The following is a 23,673-nucleotide window of genomic DNA, read 5'->3' on the forward strand; positions in this document are numbered from 1 at the left end:
GAACATTCTAAGGAAAGAAAAAAGGAAGTTAACTAGAGAGGGGGGCTTTTGGGCCAAAAGCTGTCCCACTGTTTTCCTGGCTCCTCGGCTTAGCCCGATCCGCCATTCCCCTTCCCCTCGTCGTGCTGGCCGATTCCTCCCTCTCCTTTCGCTCTCGCTGACGGCCGGGACCACACTCTCTTTTCTGAAAGTCATGGCCATTCTCACACGCAACTCCAGTCCCAGGAGCTGCTCGTGTGTGACACAAGCAGTGAGGGTTCTTTACACGCTCACAAGTCGCAATACTCGTTCGCTTGCGGCCGAGAGCAGCGACGCGTCAGACACACGTAACCATCCATTAAGATGCCACACGGTAATTACGACAAGTACTGTATTACCTCCGTTCTCAATACTTGTCGTCCGCTAGTTCATTTTTAAACTAACGTGACAAATAAAAAAGAACGAGCGTTAGTTCATTTCTAAACTAAACCATAACAAATAAAAAAGAATGGAAGGAGTACTTAATTAGAAAAACATATACTACAAACTAAATTAGAAAACTCTGTACGACAACATCAAGTCCTCCAAACACAAAAAGTGCGAAAAAAAGCTACCCCTCTTTCATCTTGTCAACCACCTGCACTTCATCATCGTCTTGAGCCACGGACGAAGCCTCCGCATCCTTCATCACCGCGTCTGAACTTGAATTGCGGGTTTCTGCAGTTGCTGACGGTACGGGGGCTACAGTCTTGCCTTGTGTCTCATCCTGTTCCAAGGTGGAGACCATGGTCACCTCCTCATCAGTGTTCACGTCCATCATCTTGTACTGCTTCTGGGGTTTTTGCTCATATGGGCTCTTAGCATTGGATGCCAACTCCACTTTAGCCTCTCTGGGTGGAGTGTGAATATCTGCACTGGCGGCTGCCGCTCTAGCAGCATGCAGAATCTGAAGCCTGTAGTCAGTTTCTGGTCGGCGGCACACCTTCCTCAGTGGAACAATTTCCTGTAAATTTTAAGGACTTCTGAGTACGATGCAACAAGCTAATTGCAGCAGTCCCATTTCGAGTTTAATCAACTATAAGTGAGGTAATTGTCCTAAGACCAACAAAAAAAAGTGTACTATTTGCATTCACAATGTGATAGTTATCAAGTACAAAAAAAATATAAATTGTGATAATAGGATGCAGCTTGACATTAGAGTGTATACTATTAATTCCGTGGTAGGACAGTAGGTTATGATCTAATTGAAGACTTATCTTTACATTTCTGTAAGCAATCAATAGTAATTTTGCAAAAGGTATCTAGTGTCTAGAGTAATAGGAAGAGAAATCTTATTTATTTATAGGGTGTTTGGTTTAAGAAATAAGCTAGTCCATCATCTTCTCACTCACTTTTTTTGTTTGGTTAGTGAAATGAAATGAGTTGATCCATCACCACCTCATTCCTCATAGTTAGTTTAAAAAAAACTCGACCGGGAGGAAAAGACCGCCCTCCCGGTATTATATTAAGAAAAGACCGAAACATGGTCCCGGTCGAGAAAACCCCCAAACCCTGGCCCCCTATCACTAATAGGCTGATCAATTGCCCAAAGAAAAGAAAAGGGAGACAAAGGCAAAGGAGAACCGAAAAACGACGAAACGGGGAAACACATAAAAAGAGATAAAACCCACAAGAACCAGCAAGATCTAAAGGGGCACAAGAAAAGGTCAAACGATTAAGGAGGAAAAGCGAAACTACAAATCAGGGTTCTGGCACATGAATTGCACACTTCCACCCCTTCCTATCCACGACGAGCTCTTTATCAATATTCCACTCCTTCAGGTCCCTCTTCATAGCCTCTGTCCACATCAAGGTTGGTCGACCTCTACCTCTCTTCACATTCTCGGGACGCCTAATTATTTTGATATGCACTGGTGCCTCTTCAGGTCTTCGTTGGATATGTCCAAACCATCTCAAACGATGTTGCATAAGCTTCTCCTCAATTGGCGCCACTCCTACTCTCTTGTATATCATCATTCCAGACTCGATCTCTCCTTGTGTGGCCACATATCCAGCGCAACATACGCATCTCTGCCACAGTTGTTGGACATGTCGTCTTTTAGTGGGCCAACATTCTGCTCCATACAACATAGCCGGTCGAATTGCTGTCCTGTAGAATTTGTCTTTTAGTTTGTGTGGCACCCAGGGGTCGCATAAGACACCCGCAACTTGCCGCCACTTCAACCATCCAGCTTTAATTCTATGACTGACATCCTCATCGATGTCTCCCTCCTTCTGAAGCATTGATCCTAAGTAACGAAAAGTGTCTTTCTTGGGTACCACTTGCCCATCAAGACTAACATCGCCATCCTCATACCCCATGGCACTGAAGAAGATAAACAATCTTGCTCAGATTGCAATTTGATACCTAGGGAGTGTGTTGTCTATCAACATACTTGTGGTGGCGGGTTTTCTTCCAGGTGTGTGCCGCCCATAGAAATAAACATGCCAAGATTGTGCAAACTAAGTGGTAAAAACTAAAACGGGAGACGACAAAAGTCTTGAGGAAAGGGCCATCAAAGGGTGTACTTCAAAGGGAGAAGATGACGCTAACAACATGTGGGAGAAGATGGCAACCTGCATACAGAAGATGGCCTCAAAGGTGTATGAAGCAACCAAAGGAAGTAAAGGCGAAGCTAAAGATACTTAGTGGTAGAACGAATAAATCCAAGGCTGTTGAGGAGAAAGAATGCTATAGATGTTTGTACTATGATAGGAGTGTGAACAACGTAGAGAAGTATAAGGTAGCAAATAAGACCATAAAGCGAAGGGTAGGACATACAAAGCCTTTACCAATTTTGAGTATGAAAGGAGAGGACATATATAGGATGGCTAGGGTCCATGAGAGGAATACAAGGGACTTCAACCAAATTAATGCAAGTTAAGTGCATTAAGGATGAAACGAAAAGGGACTTCAACCAAGTTAATGCAAGTTAAGTGCATTAAGGATGAAACAAAACACCTACTAGTGAAGGAGGATGAGATTAGACATAGATGGCAAGAGCATTTTGATAAATTGTTCAATGGAGAGAATGGAGACACAACCTTTTGGTTGGATGACTCTTTTGATAACACCGAGACATGAAGTTGAAAGGGGTAAGGTGTTAGGTCGTGATGGTATCCCAATTGAGACATAAAGGGGATATAACTATAATATGGCAAACCAAGTTGTACGACTATAGCTTTCGATCGAACAAGAAGGTTGACGAGTGAAGTATATTGGTATTGATCTCGAATGTACAAGAATAAGAGAGATATTCAAAGTTGTACTAATTACCGGGGAATTAAGTTGATGAGCCATACTATAAAGCTATGGGAGAGTTATCGAGCATCATCTAAGAGGAATAACAAGGATTTATATGAACCAATTTGGTTTCATACCCATAAGGTCAACCATATGTCATTTTCTTAATGATATAAGTGATGTAGTATAGGGAGCAGTAGAAAGGCCTACACATAGTTTTCACTGACATGGAGCCCAACTAATTTGCTTTGTGGAACACTCATTACAGCATGGGGCAGATTCCTCATTCATCTCCTGATAAGGGTTCCTTTTGATGGAGAGATGTTACTAGATGCATTGATGGATATAGGGATAGCTATGCCTTTTGGCAGGTGATGGGCGCACTTTTCTTATTTGGCATGATGTTTGGATGCTCATCTTGCTTATGAATTCCCCAGGTTATACTCTTTTGGCAAAAAGGCAAACTGCACCCTAATGTAGTTCGTGGAAAATAGAGATATTCACCACAACTTTCACACACCACTCTCTTTGGAGGCAATGGAAGAGTACAATATCTTTGAGAACAGGTTTGAGACCATTCTCAATGGTATGCAAGGAAAGGATGTTTGGGTATATTGCTGGGGGAACAAAAATTTCCAATCCAGTAAGGTTTACATATCACATTTTCAGTCCATTAGGCCACCACCTCCTTTCAAATGGATCTAGGGATCCAAAGTTTGCAAAAAGATCAAAATATTCATCTGGCTGTTATTCAGAGACATTAAATACCAGGAATCTGCTAAGAAGACGACATTACAAAGTGGCAGAGGATGATTATAGTTGTGATTTATGTCAATTAAACTGTGAGGGGTCCACATACCACCTGTTCTTTGAGTGCCGATTCAGTATGGACTGTAGAATAATGTAAGTGCTTGATGTATTGATAGGAGATGGGGTACAATATATAGACTCACAACCCTAACCCTAATGGGCCGGCAGCCCAACAGTGGTGCCGGCCCACCCACACACAGTCTAACATCCCCCTACAGTCACAACGGAGACACCACACACGATGAGACTGGAGTAGAGGCTAAAGGTAGGAGCCGACGGGTTGAAATTCCCCCGCAATCGCAGCGTCGTGAGGGTGCGAATGGTGCGGCTGGAGAAGAGACCGGTGTGGATTCTGAGAAGGAGATAGCCCCTGGACGCCGAGTTAGCTGAAGTCGAGGTGGCCGAGGTCGGGAGACACGCAGCAGGAACCTATTCTTCGGGAGGGGTCGACATTCGAGTGTCAACGATCGGAAAGGCGACACAACAAAAGAGCACCGGCAGGCCGACCTTCCTGCTTCTTCGATCGTCCGGACGTCAAGGAGCCCCGCCAGGGAGGCCGATGGATCCAACGAAGGCGATGAAGGGGTGGGCGGCGGGGTGGATCCAGCCGAGCAGGGGCCTGCGCCAGTCCTGTCAGGTGGTTTTGACGACGGCGATGAAAGAAGCTCGATAAGTTTGCGCTGCTGGGTGACGACGCGAACAGTTAGGAGGTGGCCAGCGCAATGAGGAGGGGCTGCACGGGCGAGGGTGTCGGCGGAGGAAGCAGCGGAGAGGGAGCCGGTGGTGGTGGGCAGAGGCCCGGCGCGGCGGCGGACAGTGGCACGCAGGAAGGCCGAGGAGGGTGCTGCGCGCAGGGGCAGTGGTGCGTAGGGCGCGGAGGAAGCCCGGGGAGGGCGCTGCGTGTGGGGGCACGGACGCCAGGGAGGGCGTTGCGCGTGGGGGCGCGGACGCCGAGTCCGGGCGCGGGACGGTGGTGGCCAGTGAACAGGGGGCGGGTCGCCGCACCCATACCGCCGAGGGGGGCGCCCGAGCCGCTGGGGGGCCTACACCGCCGGGGACGAGGGGCCGTGCCCGGGCCGCCATGCCCGCGCTGCGTGCTGGGGACGCGTCTGCGCCCGGGCCGCCATGCCCGCACCGCGTGCCGGGGACGCGTCTGCGCTGCGGGGAACGCGCTCGCGCCGCCGAGGCTGAGGACCGCCGCGCCCGCTACGGGGGCCGCGGCCTAGCCGCCGGGGAGCAGGGGGTCGCGGCCGCGCGCCTGCTCGCACGGCGATGGCGTGCCTGGCCGACGGCGGCGCGAGAGAGAGGGCCCGAGCGCGGCTAGGGCGGTCGCAGCCGGGGTCGGCGAGGGTGCGGCCTAGGGCGGCGCGGTTGGGGGCGGCATGGCCGCGTCGAGGCGGCGCGGGGGAGGCCGGGTCGAGCCGGCGCGGGCGCGGCCGGGGGAGGAGATGCGGCGGCGTGGGCGCCGAGGATGGGAGGGAGGAGGTGACGGCTGGGAGAAGGGAGGCCGCCCCCAGAGGGAAGGTTGAGCCTCCCAGGGGCAGCGATGGTAGGTAGCGGTTGTGTGGTGGGAGCAGCCGACGGCTGCTGTGGGAGGTGGGAGGAGAAACCCTAATCCTCTGATACCATCTAGAATAATGTAAGTGCTTGATGTATTGATATGAGATGGGGTACAATATATAGACTCACAACCCTAACCCTAATGGGTCGGCAGCTCAACAGTGGTGCCGGCCCACACACACAGTCTAACACGGACTGCTGGAACTTTCTGAACATCCATTGGAATCACTCTCTTAATTTTTTCTAGACTATCACAAAAGCAAAAGATCTGTTTGGGTGGCCTTTCTTTATGGACATTTTCTATGTGGCGGCTTGGGAGATTTGGAAGCAAAGGAATGGGAAAATCTTTAGAGGAGATACACATTTCAACAATTGGAAGGGGGAATTGTACCGCTCTGTCAGGTTGAATCTTCTTAGAATGAATGAGGATACTAATTTAGTTGTTAACTATTGGCTGTCTTATCTTTAGGCTTTCCATCCTTTTCCTGGAAGGATTGGTTGGGCCTTGTTAGTTTTTTGTGGAAGTGTCTGTACTGTTCTGATTTTGTATATTTCAATTAATTATTAATAATAAAATAATAACAATAATAATAAACCTGATGTGGGGATTTCCCCTACAATTTTTTCGGGTAAAAAAAACTAATTTGCTTTGGGTTTAGATTTTCTTTGGGTTTCAACTCTAGCCCAACTAATTTGCTTGTGACTAAAAGGCTCTGTGTGGTTGTTGTATCTAGTAATCCACTGTTTTAAAGGCAACGCCTAGGCGTCCAGGCGGTGGTCCAACACTTAGGCGCCTACCTCGCCTAGGTGCCGCCTAGGCATCCAGGCGGTGGTCCAACGCCTTGTCTCACCGGTTGGGCACATATATTTGATTGTTTTTGCATGTATACACTGGTTGAGCACAAGCTGAATTGTTCTTGCACATTCCGGCAATCTAAATTTGTTGTGCCTAATTGAAATAAATGTACAACTTCATGAACCTATACTGCAATCTAGATCCAAAAAAGAATTTGGATGAAAGGAAATTTAACTTGCAGCTCAGCAACATGCTTTACTACAAGCCTACAATACAGACAATGCATGGAAAGCACCAAAACATGTGGAAATGTACCTCAGAAGAGTCATGATCATAGCGAACAAGAAATCTACAACGGCAACCTCTAACATCATGCCTTCTCCTTTGAGCATCAAGGACACGAGCATCAAAATAGAGAGCCTGCTCTTTATCTTCCTGAAAATATAGCACAGAAATATCTATTAATGTGACATCTAATAAACTAAAGGAAATCAACAAAGAACAATGTCAGATACTCAGATGTAAAACATACGAGTCCTATGCTCAGGTTTACTTACAACGTGACACCCAAATGATTACAAATACAAAATAATAACTCTTGTTGATTTTTTTCCAAGTAGTCAATAAATTTCATTGTAAGTTTCCTTTTCATTTAGCAGTGGTATTCATGCACATTTAACCTCCAATTATTGTTTGTCCACAAGCAACCGAACATTTGGCCACAGTTTTTCATATGTTTTTATAATCTTTTATCAAGTTCATAAATCAATTCATGAAAAAAACCTGATAATCTAATCAAGCCATATTCCTATAAAATTTAAGAATCGAATCGGATTAAGATCGGGCCATATTCCTATTCATTTTTGAACTATAATTAATTAAGGGTCCTAACTTTTTGTGAAGAAACATTTGGATCGTGATCCATTACCACCCCTAGTTGTGCCTTCGGCTCTATACCAAATGTTGTGGCCATTAACTATGCAATGACAGCAGCGATGCAACATGAAGAAACATAGGTGCAGGTGGAGGTTGCCAGAGCCTTATTATTGACAAGTTCAAAGGTGGCATCTACAAAAAGTGGCCAGAATATTCACCTCAAGGCTCAAGCCCCCATGCACAGAGATAGTAGACTATTAGTATATTGTAATGACAATGTGACCACCGATCAGTAACAGGAGCAAATGGCAGATTTTCAAGGAACTTATTTTTCAAAATCAATTTTACGTGAACAGCTAGCTATAAGCAAAAAAACTAGGAAGGTACAACAATTTAGGAAGATAAATCTGACCTAAAGCCAAGTTCGAAAATAATAATCTAACAAAGGAACTATTTTGAAAAAAATGGGATGCCAAATGCTCATTGCTTCTACAGATACAAAGAAAAAACATCCTCATGATAGTTTATAAGAACACAACAATTATAATACAAAATCTCAGTTATACAGAAATTTCAAAGTCACAGATGCTAAGGAGAAAGAAATTTTAAGATGACAACACCTGAAAACAAAGAATGAGGTCCCCAGGAAGCACAGCAACGCATTCTGTGGCCTCGCATGGAAGAGAACGTTGTCGCACACATTTGCGAACATTGATCCATTCATCCTCCTCTGCCCCAAATCCAGAAAAACGAACCCGCACTTCCTGAAGCATAAGAAAAATGATGCATAAATTAAGCCAAGATCGTATTTTTCATGTGCAGCAACACCAATGTAATGTAACAGTAAAACTTTGCAAAAACATATGACATTTCAGAAAAAATGATGACATGTCAAAAACACAGAATCAGGAATGCACACTTTTATATATAAGGAAGCATAAATTTTGCACATTTCCAGAAGTTTCAAATAGACAAGGTGGCACAGTCAAATTTTACAAATATCAGTACTAAAGCAGAATAATTTTTGTGAAAAATTAAAGAGTATGCACACCTATCCAGCATACAGATTAATGTTAGCTGGAGTTCAAATATTGTGGCATATGATTTTGCTTGCTAGATGATAGAGATGGTTCACTAGAGGACAAAATAGTTTCCATCAAGTTGGAGTCATGTTTAAAAGCTTGAATTACCGGGGTAGAAAAGAGATTTGCAATTGGCAAAACATTAAAAAATGGTACTATCAACTCCATTTTGTAGTGATTGGATTTATCCCCAACAGAAGACTCCTATAAACTCCAAATAATTTTGTACCCAAGATTAACCCTATGGATTGACTCCATCCTTGTGCTGCCTTGCCTAAGGTTACTGCCCTGTGGCCTCCTGGTCCTACCACATCCTACAGCATCTATCCTTAACAGCGTCCAGATACTATCCCAAACATGAAACATCTCTAGTAAGCATTGGATTTCAGTTCTGCAATCAATTAGGAGACCATAATGTTGACATGTTTGAACACAATACAATAGACATATTGAAGCAAACCATCACTAATTCACAAGAACTTACTGCAGATCTCCTTTAAAATTCAATCTCATCATTGTTATTAAAACGTCGTTTAAATGACAAAACGCTATTAGGGTGGCGAAACACTGCAACCTTTTGTGATTTGGCGTTAAACATCGTTTTCTGGCGTTTAAACGCCACATTTTAGCGTTTAAACGCTATATGCAGTAAAACGTCACGTTTCTAACGTTTTAGCCCTAGTGCCCACCTGTGAAATTCAGCCTAGTCCAGTTTTATCCCTATCAGGCATTCAGCCCTGCCCTCAGCCCCTCACTCTCGCTAAGTCATCAGCTTTGTTCTTAAGGCGTCGCCTAGGCGTCCAGACGGTGGTCTAACGCCTAGGCCCCTTGCCCGCCTACCTCGCCTAGGCGTCCAGGCGGTGCTCCAACGCCGTGGACCGCCTTACCGCTTTAAAAACCATGGTCATCAGGCACTCCTCCCCCGTGCGGCTGCAGGCACTCCAGGCCAGCCGCCGCCACTCCAGGTCGTCGCCTCTCGCTGTTCGCTGGCGGTCGACCGTGTCGTCGGCTCAGGCTCCTCCCCTATGACCCATCCTCCAGCGCTGGGCTCGCCTGACACTGCGTTGTCTGCTGGCCGCCACTCTCACCTGACACTGCGCTGTCCGCGCCAATCCACGTTGTCGCCCATCACTACTCTGCCAACGTCATCCGCTGCTCCTCTGCCGACATCGTCCGGTCCACAACGTCGACTTGCTCTTAGTTGAACTTGTGTTATTGTGGTTGTGCACACGTCATTGTGCACAATATTATTATGTGAACTTATGTTAGTTGTTTGATATTTGACTTGATGGTATTGAAATTATGATATATTGATATTTTTTATGTTGTTTAAAACTAAGTTCATGGCTATTAAAACGTCAAAATGTTGAAACGCTCATGAGTGGATTTTGACTTTTAAACGCTTTAAACAACATAGCAAAATTTCAATTATCATAATTTCAGACAATAACAATAAGTTAAATACCAAACAACCAACATAAGTTCACATAATAACAATGTTCAAAATGACATGTCCACACTCCACAACTACAATTACCACAATAACACAAGTTCAACTAATAGCAAGCGAGCAACATGATTCATGATTGTGTTGTCCACTGTCCAGTGCAGAGAATTGCAGAGCATATGTTCAAGTTCAAGCACATACCGGATTACCAGTCCAATGCAGAGGATTGTGTTGCCCACTGTCCAGGCTGAGAGCAATCAAGACAAGTGGCAGATGGCTAGATGTAGAGCAGAGTAGCAGACGAGAGCTAGCGTGGACAAAGGATCGAATGACGTCGACAGAGGAGCAGCAGACATCGACGGCAGAGGAGCAATGGACCAGAGGAGGAGCAGACGAGTCGACGGCCGACGACGCGGATAGCGCAGACGCGCACCGTCAGGCTGGGCGAGAGTGGCGGCCAGTGGACGGGCAGACAGCGCAGGATCGTCAGCCCGGGCGAGAGTTGCTGCTGATGGATGGGTTGACAACGCAGGACTGGAGTGGTGGACGGCCGACGGACGGGCAAACTAGCGGTGGCTGGACTGAGTGGTGGCGACCAGCCTAGAGTGCCCGCAGCCGCACGGGGGGAACACCTGACGACTTGAGAGAGAGAGAGAAAGAGAGGCTGCAACCTAGGCTGAATGACTGATAGGGCTAAACTGGACTGGGCCAAATTTCACATGTGGGCGCTAGGGCTAAAACACTAGAAACGTGGTGTTTTACTGCATATAGTGTTTAAATGCCAATGTGGTGTTTAAACGTCAGAAAACGACGTTTTACACCAAATCATAAAATGTTACATCATTTCACCACTCTAATAGTGTTTTATAGTTTTAAACAACGTTTAAACGTCGTTTTAATAACAATAACTAGGTTTGAACTTTGTTTAAACGTTTAAAAGTTAAAACTTCACGCATGAAAGTTTTAACGTTTTATCGTTTTAATAACCTTGAATCTCATTGTAAAAAGAGAGCCAACAACCGAACCATATATAACTTTGCTACAAGAATACTGCCTTTTCAAGTACTACTTGAAATGTCTTTATCTTCAACAATATTCAATGAAATTCCGAGGTCATTACCGGGTCACCGGATTCAAACAACCTATGTGACAGAAAGGCAGCAACATCATACCTGCAACATATAAGGTTGGCATGCATGTAAGAATATAAATAGTTTAAATCAAAATGAAAATAGAAACAAAAGAGAATTCCAAGGGCATAGAGCAGGAAACCAATTACGTTGCCAATGAAAGTGCTTATAAACTTACAGTGAATGAATTCAAAGATACATTTATGGTTCTCTAAGTGTGCCACTAATGGGTCACACAGGTCACACACCACATGTAAATAATAACTTTAGACAAGCATTCCTTAAAATTGTCATCCCTTCCACTTCTTCTCTTCAAATATTTTGCTATGAATATAATATAACTTTCTCCAATGCTTTCAAAAAAAGTTTATGCATGAGGGACCCCCTAGTTGGTAAGCCCAAGCCCAGTGGGATCTGAGGAAGGGATAAACGAGACAAGCCTTCCCCACGCAGATAAGGAGAGGCTACTTCGAACCTGCGACCTGATGACTCAGTGAGACAGCTCTAGCCACTGCATCAGGCCTGCCCTTCAAAGGACCCCCTAGTTACTTTCAGATTTTATTTAACTTGGGGCATTGGGCAGACTCTTCAAGTTACAGCATACATAATAAAGATAATGTAGTAACTTGGGTAATCACTCAGCAAGTGAATAACATCTTTATCAAAAAGTTAACATGCAATAACATGTCACTAAAGAGGGAACAATAAAAAAGTATGAGATATGATAATATTTTGGTACCATGCACCATCACGAGCTGACTTGGCCTCAAACTCAACTGAGACACCTTCCATAGGGTTCTTCCCTGGTTGTCAACGAAGGTAATAACAATCAGAGGAAAAATGGACATGACATGATAACCAATGATGATTTAATGGCAATGCATACATCGAATGAACAAAACTAAAATCACTGGTGCAGATAAATCCCTGTTTGGCAGGCCCCAGTCCCATGATCATGTGTTAGGGAATGCCCAGCTCAAAAAAATATTGGATATCGAGCTCTACCAAACAGGCCCTTAATAATCTACTACTCGGTTACCCGTGCGTTGCGACGGCTCACAACAATACTCACGTAAATTATCCACAAAAAATATTTCACGATTTTTTATTGATTGTCTCCGCTTTTCACATAATAATTTTTATGAACGCACGGATACCGTAGGCAGCAAATCAGAGACCCCCATCCCTCGCCTCCCCCACTTCCAAGGTTCCGTAGAGCAGGAGGGGAAGGGAAGAGGCGAGCATACCTGTTCGTTGCCGGAGAAGGACACGACGAAGACCTGGGCATCTGGAGACGACATAGGTAGTATACCGCTAGATATATAGGGAGAGAACACGCAAGCAGAGAAAGAAGCCCAGCCGGAACAACTCCAAACCGAGAGGCACCCGCACCAGGTGTCAGTCCGAGAAGGGCGAGAGAATGCGAGTGTCTTCACAGCCCTGGACCCGCCAAAGCGACACAACAACACCACCAACTCCGTAGCATATGTCGACTGTTGCCACGCTACGGGCCTTGGTTGTCCAATATCTCAGACCTGGACTCCTCATCGCCAAGATAACCTAAGTGTGGGAGACGCCACCATGTCCTCGATGACACACATGGAGAAAGGCCAGGAGCATGACCGACTCGCCCCGTACCCGCGTCAGCGAGCGTCGGTCGGCTCGCGGCTGCGACCGTGGGCGGGGGCAGCAGGATAGGGAGGAAGAACAGCGTGAAGGCCAGGAAGACGAACGTGACGTCTGACAACGGCGAAAACGATGATGCGCGCATGATACGAAACGTCCTCGTGGACGTACAACAGCCACTACGTGAGTCGGTGTCGAGGCTGCTGTCGGACGAATACGGGGAGGAGGCGCCTGCTCCTACGCCCTCTGCCGAGAATGGGGTGGCGCGAAGGTGGAGGCATGAGGGGAGAGAAAAGAAGTAGAATGACGAACGAGGTGGTGGCAACTGAGTCGAGTACCATCATTATCGTGCGGAGGTATAGATGGCCAAATGGGCCATATCTGGCGAGCTGGCCCGAGGCACGACCCATTTAATAGTGTCTGGGCCAACCCGGCACGAGCGCCATGCGGTGCTTGGGCCGTAGCCTTGGCCCGTAGTACTGGCCCGGCCCAGCACGATTATTTTTTTTATTTTACAAAAAAACATATATACATATGTACAATTTATATTCAATATTATAAACACTTGAGCATGATGTTCTACTGGTTATACAGCTTCGTCCAGTGTCTCTCACCCTTCTTCCATCAGGGTGTGGGTTCAAACCCCACCTCCTGCACCGCTTTTTAACATTTTACACTGAGTTGATTTGGAAGAAATGTAGGGACTTTTTTGTAAAAAGATGACGCGGGACGACCGTTGAAACTGGTGCTTTAAGTATAGTAGAGAAGAGATAATTCGAGAAGCGGTGAAGCACATGATAAGGATGCCCTCACAATCAACACTTTAACAGGCATTGACAGTTGAGATTATGGTCGTTAGTAACCTTGTAGGTAGGGCAGGTTGTAACCAACAGAAACCCCCAAGCTCACCATGAGTAAATTTTTGTGGCTTCCACCAACATGGTGGATAACAAACATTTCGTGGCCGTGGGCTTTGCAGAAGAAGAAAAAAATAATCCCTCATGTTGGGCCATTCTATCATCAATCAAATAATAGAGGAACGATTACATAATCAAAGATAAATAAGAAGAGTTAGCTTTTTCCATGTAGTCAACCCAACACCTCACAGGTCCTTATGAATCATGTAAAATCCCGAATAATCAATAAGTCATTATAATATAACAACAATAACAAAGCCTTTTAGTCCCAAGCAAGTTGGGGTAGACTAGAGTTGAAACCCAACAAAAGCCACATCAAGGTTCAGGCACATGGATAGTTGTTTTTCATTTGCTCATATTCAAGGCTAAATCTTTAGGTATATTCCATCATTTCAAATCTCCTTTACTGCCTCTTGCCATATCAAATTCGGCCTTTCTATGTCTCTTTTCCTAGTATTATCATGTGTTAAGATCCCACTACGCACTGGTGCCTCTATAGATCTCTCTGTTGGACATGTCTAAAGTCTAAACCATCTCAATCGGTTTTGATTTTGAACAAGGTTTTCTTCAATTGGTGCTACCGCTACCCCAAGTCTATCTCGTACATCATCGTTCTACATTCGATTCCTTCTTGTATGGCCACAAATTCAATGCAACATACACATTTTCACAACAATTATTCGCTGAAAATGACGTCTTTTTGTAGGCCAACATTCTGCACCATACAACATAGCAGGTCTAATCGTCATCCTATAAACTTGTCTTTTTCGCTTTTGTGGTATCCTCTTGACACAGAGAACGCCAGATGTTGGGTGCCACTTCCTCCACCAGTCCACCCTGCTTTGATTCTATGACTAACATCTTCATCAATATCTCATCTCTCTATAGCATTGATCCTAAATACCAAATGGTATCCTTCCTAAGCAATACTTGACCTTCCAAACTAATATATATTACTCATGTGTAGTAGTGCCGAAGTCACCTCTCATGTATTTGATTTTAGTTCTACTGAGTATAGAACATTTGGACTCTAAAGTCTCCTACCATAACTCCAGTTTTCTGCTTACTCTTGCTCAACTTTCATCAACTAGCACTACATCATCCGAAAAAAGCAAACACCAAGGGGTATCCCCTTGTATGTCCCTTGCTTATTCATCACCAAGGCAAAAAGGTAAGGGCTCAAGTTGGTACTGGATGTAGTCCTATTCTAATCCGAAAGTTCCCAAGAAAAAGGCTTAATTATTCACATATAAATCCTTTTGACACTAACGATAGTAAGTTCTTAAGAAAAACACTACAAAGTATTTTCTCTCTCTAAGCAAGTTCAAACCTAGAAGTTCTGAACCGCATGTCTGCAGTGTGAAGGGTATTCAAAGATACATGGGTCCAAGCCATTTCTAGAAGGCTTGATTGCAGAACTCATACTGTGTAATCCATAACAGAAACATATTTAGATATACTAGGGAGAACTTTACCATAACAGAAGTGCACATTAGCATAATTCAGATTCAAGAACTATGATTGTAGAACAGGTAGATTCAGAACAGCAAAACCTAAAATGATCCTGTGAGCAACTATGCTGGATCAAAAGTTCAAACTAAGGCAACAATAATTTGCTTACACACTAGATATATCATATCAAGGTAAGAGTTATTTGAACACTTGGCTGAGGTATGTGATTAAGATAGAAAATCCAACCATCTCAGTTGCCCTTTGCTGCAATTTCAAAGATGAAAAAGTTCCTTCAGCGAGCATAAAACACATATTCACACTCTACAGGACTCAGGAGTTCACGAAACGTTGAAACCATTTAGAGTTCATGGACTAACAAATTGTATGGCCAGAATAAAAAACCACATTTCCCTGCTGGCCAATTCCAGCATCTTAGAACAGAACAAGCATGTACATGGCATTGCTGTCGTTGTTGCTTCTATACTACGACTTCTAGAGATGCATAAACCAGGCCCCACATTGCATCAGCGTCTCTTGCCATTTCACCACCGTGATCTAAGCAAGCGAACATGAAGGAATTGCTATGCTCGACTAGGTGCCCATTAACTTCAAGAAGACAAGAATGCAGTGCACCTAGGTCTTCCCTGATGCCTAGAGCTATGCTTCCTACAGATTTCCACTGCCACTGCCGCCACCATATCTATATTGCTGTGGCCGCATACACCAGACACTTCCATGACACCTCACTATCCATCCTCAGATCTCCACCGCAGCCACTTTATCTATGACTGCTGCGGCCACATACACTGGTGTGGCCGCATTCCACCTGCATCTCATATCATTTTAGCACATAGATTTGAGCATGCAAAGATGAAAGAATTGCTCAGCTCAAACTGGTGCCCGGTGTCTTTGAGAAGAGAACATGATGCCCCCAGGTCTTCCCTAATGCCTCACACTATCCATCTAACAAATCTTTGCACTCTCATTGGTGAGCTTTGCAGATTGTTCAAAGCTTGCAACTGGGCCCCATCGTCCACAACAAACATTGATTTTGTAGGGCACTTCATGTTCTTGGAGGAACCCTTTCACTATGAACATAACCTTACAGGTAGCAGCGTCCTTGTAGGGTTTCGTGCATTTGCAGCAACAAGTTGATCGCACAGTACACATACAATTGGGTTATCCCATACCAGTAGAGCATTTGAATGCATCACGACATTGGTTAGTGGTGAATCACATGCGGAGGAGACGGAGACGGAGAATCAATCACCTGTCGAGGAGGAGCCATGGTGAGCAACAGCGACAGAAGAGGGCTGAGCGGCCCTGAAGGCGGAGGCGTTAGCGGCGTGCTGGTGGTGATCGGCCCCCGAGGGGGTCATCTTAGCCGGTGGAGACGGCACGACCCTGGTGGTCTTGGCCCGATGCGAGTAACGCCTGTTCTGAAACCAGTTCCACACCTAGACCAGCCGTAGCCATATCCAAGTTTCACATATCAGAGAGAAACCCTAAATCAAAATCACCCATAAAGGAAGGGCTGGTGGCCGGTGGGGTGAGGGTGGGGAAGGGGAGGATTCGACTTGATTCGAATAAAAAAAATATGAAGCACGAAGCTGGAGGACGAGGCGGCGCCGGACCTGCTTGGGCTGGATGGCCACCTTGCCGGCGCGCTCGGGCGAGGCGGAGAACTTATCGGCGAGAGTCTGGAGCATGGCGCGGGTGGGGATGCCGTTGTTGAGCTGCAGCAAGCGCGCCTCCATCTCCGCCACCTCGGAAGGGAGGAAGCGGAAGGCCGGAGCACCAGTGGTGCTCGGCGGACGACCCATCGGACCGGCGCTCTTGGACGGCGAGGGGAGGAGGATGCAGTGAGACCAGATCGGTGGTGGATCGGCGGACGGGGGTGGGGAAACTTTAGGAGAAGTGTGAGTTAGTGGAGGTAGGCGTTCATGGCTCCGGGCAGGCAACCGGTTCCGGCTCCGGCTCAACGGTGTAGGCCACGCACGCACCCGGGCGTGTTTGACTACGGCTCCGGCTGAACGGTTAAACCCAAATAGAGTCGGATATGGTAATCTTGGGCTGGTCCAAGCATGCACTCGAAGCGTCCTATGTGTAGCTGAGATCTTATCTGACATACACATTTAGGGTGTGTTTGAATGTACTAAAACTAATAATTAGCTGCTAATATTAGTTATATGCATCCAAACAGCTCAACTAAAAGTGCAACTAATAATTAGTTATATCCCAAATATCCGTTAGTTTCCTAGCTATCCCACACCGGCTAAAACCAGCTAATCAATCCCCTGTTTCTCCACACTGACCGGACCGCGAGAGGCACCACGGCCCACCTCCACGCCGATGCCGAGCCCCATAGGGTGGAGCGGCGTCTTCCCACCTGCAACCACCGCTGGTTCCCACTGATCCCCTCCACCATCGCTGGACCTCGCCGTGACTGCCGCCGCTGTCCCCTACGCTGCTGTCGTCCTCTACGCTGCCATCATCCCTACATCGTCAATCCACAAGGTGCGAATCATCCCGTCTCGTTGCCTGTTTCATTTCAGCTGATTAATCTCGCCCACGACGAGATCCTGTGCGTGCGTCCCAGATTCCGCTAGATTTTAGAGACGTACTGGCCCTTCCTCAAGTATTCTCCCAGTGCACTTCTCTGGTTACGGTGATTCCGCTAGATTGGATTCCGCTAGATTTCTATAGGAGCTAGCTTCTAGCCATGCATGAATCGTTGGGGAGCTAGGAGCATATGTATGCTGGTAGTAGTAGAATCTACTTTGCATTTGAACAACGCCACCAAGTACGAGTGCATTTGGAAGTAGAACAATTCAGCTTGCATTCAGAATCGTTGGGAGCTGGAAGCATCTATACTGCTTGGCATTGAGATGTTGTTTGGCCATGGCTTCAAGTTATAAATTCTGCTTCATCTAGAGATGATAGTTCGTGTTAGCACATTGGGAACCCAACTAAGCTTCCATGGGGTTTTTCTGCCTCGACATAAATATGTATTAAAAGGGGAGTCATCTATATGTATAAAGTTACTGACAGTGAGATAACTGATTTTAAAAGGGGAGCCATCTATGGATACTGCATGTGTGATGTCAAACATACGCAGATGCAGTACTGCACTGAAATTACTTCTGTGAATTCCTAGTTATAGTATGCATAGTACTGAAGTAATAATGTCAAACTCAATTCCATGACATATTTTAGATTTTTTGTGGTCGATGAGTTATAGCAGCTATGGCTACCTTTTTGTAATGTTGAACTCATCTATATGATGAGATATGTTCAGAGTATTGATTGTTTGTATATACTCGTTCGTTATTGATTGTTTGGTCTCTCTAATTGCAGCCATGTTCTTCGGTTCTGACGAGGCTGAGTACCACACGACCCTTATCAGGTCGCCCTCCAATCCCGTGAACAGGGGTCTCTTCTCAGATGAAGTGGCGCCAAGTCTTCATAGGGAGCAGTTTATCCCTTCTCCGCGATCTGGTAGAGTGGATGGGCTGGACCTCAACTCCAGCGACGTGGAGTTCCAGAACATCGCATCATTTCAAGACCTTCGTCAGTCTCAGTCTGCTGCCAACTACTCTGCTACTCCAGTTCTTGATGGTCATAGGGGTCGCAATCATTCTCGATCAGTTCTTGGCCGCGGTGTTACAGGCAGAGGCTTCCGAGCAACACGGACGACCAGTGAGGGTCCTAGAGGTGGTCGTGGAGCACGAAGCATCTTATCTCGTGGACGTAGTATGCCTCGACCTATTGGTGCTTCCTCGTCAGGTGGTCGTTGTGCCACAAGTGGTCGTGGTGCCAATATTTCAGCGCCAAATGCCGCTCACAGTCAAGAGGACAATGACGATCCCTTTGCACAAGTAACTCATTTTCCTAACTTGGTCACTCCAATGTTGTAGTTGTGTGGCTTCTTTCTTTATTATCCTAAATTCTATTTAAACTAATAGTTAGAGGTGAAATGTTTTGAACTGTTTTTAACTAATAGTTTATCAGTGTATTAATACATCATGCTGCTTCTGCTGCACTACTGTACAGAAATATTTTTATTGGACATTCATGTTTGCTCTGCCTTTTCATATGGTAGACGGGTGAGACATTTGACAAGGCAAATTGGACGGATCCATACAACAATACTACATTTTGTGACCTTTGTGTTGAGCAAATAAAGGCTGGTAATAGGGTTAATGGCTTCATGACTACCAGAGGCTACCATGTCATAACTGAGAAGTATTATCTAAGAACTGGTTTAAGACATTCTAAAACTCAGTTGAAAAATAGATGGGATCAGTTGAAGGGTCTCTATAGCTTTTGGTTGTGGCTCAACAAACAGACGGGTCTTGGCCGGGCAAATGGTACTGTTGTTGCTGATGAATCTTTTTGGAGGGAAAACACAAAGGTATTCATGAAGCTTGCCTTCTGTTTGTGTTTTTTGTGAGATACAAAGGTACTAATCATTCTGAATTTTGCCAGAATCACTCTGAATGGAAGAAGTTACAATATGGACCACCTGAAAATCTTGATCAGCTTCAACAAATGTATGAGCATAGTGCTGTTGATGGTTCATCGTCTTGTGCGTGTTGTTGTCCCATCATCAAAGGTGCTGCAACATACAGGGCGTCATGGGTATACAACTCAGAATGTATTGGCCATATGTGACTTCGATATGAGGTTTACCTTTGTGGTCGCCGGATGGCCAGGGTCAGTTCATGATATGAGAGTGTTTAATGATGCTCTGCGCAAATATGGTGACAAATTTCCTCATCCTCCTCCTGGTAAATATATATACTACAAAGTTATTTTATGGTTATGGCTTTATCATTTTCTAATGGTCTAACTTTTTGTAGGAAAATTTTATCTTGTTGACTCGGGGTACCCTAACCGTGATGGTTACCTAGCTCCTTACAAGGGAACTAAGTATCATGTACCAGAGTTTCGACAAGGCCCTAGACCAAGTGGGAAGAAGGAGTTATTCAATTTTTGTCACTCATCTCTTCGCAACGTCATCGAGCGTTCGTTTGGCGTGTTGAAGATGAAATGGAGGATCTTGTTACACTTACCATCATATCCAATGGTAAAGCAAACAAAGATTATACTTGCGTGCATGACCCTTCATAATTTCATTAGAGAAAGTGCTATGGCGGACGCGGATTTTGAAATGTGTGACAATGATGAGAACTATATATCGATTCAGAGCAACAATTTGTTTGAAGAAGATGGTGATGAAGAACAAGGCATGAACGCTTTCCGTGACAACATTGCAAATGCGTTGTTCATCATGAGAGGGTGACAAGTTGGAGATACTATTTGTGTTGACAAAGTAGTTCAGTTTGTATCGCTATGAGACAAGTTTCTCTACATTTTTATAAACAGATGTACATTTTCAGAATGACTGTTTTTTGTTTGAAAAAAGATGAGGTTGAGATGGGCAGTTGAAATGAACGGTTGTAAAGCTGAAATTGAATATTGATTAGATAAAAAATGGTTGAAATCTATTGAACGGATGTACAGGCGTATAGCTGACAAAGGACTGCTTCGGCTAACCTGAAACCTTTTAGCTATAATCCAAACAGCACCAAACTAATAGTTAGCAGCTAATAATTAGCCAACTATTTTTGCTAGCAACTTATTAGCTAACTAACTATTAGTTATAGTGCATTCAAACACCCCCTTAGATGAGGGCAGCAACAAACCAGTTGGTCCCTGTACATCTAGATTGAATCGGGTGGACTGATTCGAAGCATGAAAAAAAAACACAATCCAAAATAATTTAGTGTTGGATCGGCTCAGCATAATATATTAGATCGTATTTGGACTCAGGAGTCTTGCATTGGGTTGTGTTTGGATTGAGGTGGCGACCCACGGGTGGGCAGTAGACACAACATGTTTACGCTAGCATGAAAAAACCCATTTATAGGCACGAAAAAGCTTATATTCATTAACCTCGGCTCAGACTCTCGATACCTAGGCTACATCGTCGCATCCCTCACACTGTCATAGACCACCACCGAAAGTCCAACACCGTCGCAACCCTCACTCAGAGTCACTCCCTCAGCACTAACCTTAATCCCTAAATCACCAATTCCCCATTGGCGCAACCTTCTATAGGCGTCGCCGCAGCCTCCTCTAGACGTCTTCCTATTCTCCATCCCCAGTCCTCAGTCTCTAGCCATTCACAACTCGGCACGGCCAGAGGAGATTGTCCATGCCTCCACACCCAACGTCCGCCGATCGACGCCCAGTGCCCCCCTCCACGTTCGTAGCAGCCAGAGCCCGTCCCCACCTCCATGCCCGACACCCGTCGGTCAAAGCTCGTCCACGCCCCTAGGTTGTCACCTGAGACCGAGGCTAGACGTCAAAGCTCCTCCATGGTCCACTCCTATCGCCCAGCGCCCTAGCCTGAGCTCCAGGCGTGGACGAGGGCCATAGTCCATCTCCAAGCAGCTCCAAGATCGAGCTCCACTAGGCCTCTGTCCCACTTCCGACTGTCATGGCGCCACCTCCGCAGTGACCCGACCGCCATGGGGATGACCAGAGCAGCTCCTCTTGCTCCTACAGTCTCACTAGCGACGGTTCTAGCACTGTCGCCCCTCTTCCCAACTGTTGCCAACCTCCTCCGTGTTCGTGGGGCCATGTTGTTGTCAACAATAGAACTGATAGCCAACTCGAGTCATCCATCTCCATTGTCATGAACTTAAATCCAATCGACGACAACATCAGTCAATCATTTGTCGATTGAAAGTCGCCTAGAGGGGGGTGAATAGGGCGAATCTGAAATTTATAAACTTAAGCACAACTACAAGCCGGGTTAGCGTTAGAAATATGAACGAGTCCGAGAGAGAGAGTGAAAAACAAATCGCAAGCAACTAAAGAGTGAGACACAAGGATTTATTTTACCGAGGTTCGGTTCTTGCAAACCTACTCCCCGTTGAGGTGGTCACAAAGACCGGGTCTCTTTCAACCCTTTCCCTCTCTCAAACGGTCACTTAGACCGAGTGAGCTTCTCTTCTCAATCAAACGGGACACAAAGTCCCCGCAAGGACCACCACACAATTGGTGTCTCTTGCCTCGGTTACAATTGAGTTGATCACAAGAAAGAATGAGAAAAAGAAGCAATCCAAGCGCAAGAGCTCAAATGAACACAAGTCACTCTCTCACAAGTCACTATTTGATTTGGAATGAACTAAGGACTTGGGAGAGGATTTGACCTCTTTGGTGTGTCTTGTATTGAATGCTATAGCTCTTGTAAGGTGTGGGAAGTCAGAAAACTTGGATGCAATGAATGGTGGGTGGTTGGGGGTATTTATAGCCCCAACCATCAAACTAGTCGTTTGGTGAAGGCTGCTGTCGCATGGCGCACCGGACAGTCCGGTGCGCCTGCCACGTCACCTGGTCGTTGGATTCCGACCGTTGGAGCTTCTGTCTTCTGGGCCACCAGACAGTCCGGTGGTGCACCGGACAGGCACTGTTCAGTGTCCGGTGCGCCACCTGCCTCTGCTCTGACTCTAGCGCGCACTGTAGCGCATTTAATGCCTTCTGCAGACGACCGTTGGCGCGAAGTAGCCATTGCTCCGCTGGCACACCGGACAGTCCGGTGAATTATAGTGGAGCGGCCTCCAGAATTCCTAAAGGTGAGCAGTTCGGAGTTGGAGTCCCTGGTGCACCGGACACTGTCCGGTGGTGCACCGGACAGTCCGGTGCGCCAGACCAGGGCACACTTCGGCTGACTTTAGCTCACTATATTTGAATCCTTTCTCGGTCTTTTTATTGGTTTGTTGTGAGCCTTTGGCACCTGTAGAACTCATAATCTAGAGCAAACTAGTTAGTCCAATTATTTGTGTTGGGCAATTCAACCACCAAAATCAATTAGGAAAAAGGTGTAAGCATAATTCCCTTTCAATCTCCCCTTTTTTGGTGATTGATGCCAACACACACCAAAGCAAATATAGAAGTGCATAATTGAACTAGTTTGCAGAATGTAAGTGCAAAGATTACTTAGAATTGAACCAATAAATTCTCATAAGATGCGCATGGATTGATTTCTTTATTTTTAACATTTTGGACCACGCTTGCACCACATGTTTTGTTTTTGCAAATTATTTTGTAAATTCTTTTTAAAGTCCTTTTGCAAATAGTCAAAGGTAAATAAATAAGATTTTGAGAAGCATTTTCAAGATTTGAAATGTTCTCCCCCTGTTTCAAATGCTTTTCCTTTGACTAAACAAAACTCCCCCTCAATCAAATCCTCCTCTTCGTGTTCAAGAGGGTTTTAGATATTAGTTTTGAAAGGGTTGTACCAATTTGAAATTCTATAAAAAATAAGATACCGATTGAAAAATCATCAATTGAAAAATCTTTTCTTAACTCAAATTTTTGAAAATTGGTGGTGGTGCGGTCCTTTTGCTTTGGGCTAATACTTTCTCCCCCTTTGGCATGAATCGCCAAAAACGGATACTTTGTGAGTGAAATATAAGCCCTAATTACTTTCTCTCCCCATGGTAAATAACATATGAGTGAAGATTATACCAAAGGTGGAGAGTTGCATGGAGCGACGGCGAAAGATGAGTAATTTGATGGAGTGGAGTGGAGTGGAAGCCTTTGTCTTCGCCGAAGACTCCAATTCCCTTTCAATCTATGACTTGGTTTGAAATATACTTGAAAACACATTAGTCATAGCATATAAAAGAGATATGATCAAAG

General features: G+C 45.4%; 1 protein-coding gene across 1 annotated transcript; it reads right to left on the minus strand.

The window, feature by feature from the left end:
• Positions 1-358: 358 nt before the first annotated feature.
• LOC100273133 (uncharacterized) lies at positions 359-16,953 on the minus strand. Its single transcript, NM_001147580.1, has 7 exons — positions 16,593-16,953; positions 16,229-16,415; positions 11,703-11,766; positions 10,954-11,005; positions 7,925-8,068; positions 6,744-6,863; positions 359-982 (listed from the first exon to the last, which is right to left on the minus strand). Exons 1-7 carry the CDS (start codon positions 16,779-16,781, stop codon positions 590-592), a joined length of 1,149 nt encoding a protein of 382 aa, NP_001141052.1. The 5' UTR covers positions 16,782-16,953; the 3' UTR covers positions 359-589.
• Between the last annotated feature and the right edge of the window lie 6,720 nt (positions 16,954-23,673).

Source organism: Zea mays, chromosome 7 (assembly GCF_902167145.1).
Source record: "Zea mays cultivar B73 chromosome 7, Zm-B73-REFERENCE-NAM-5.0, whole genome shotgun sequence".
In the NCBI taxonomy this organism is placed as follows: domain Eukaryota; kingdom Viridiplantae; phylum Streptophyta; class Magnoliopsida; order Poales; family Poaceae; genus Zea; species Zea mays.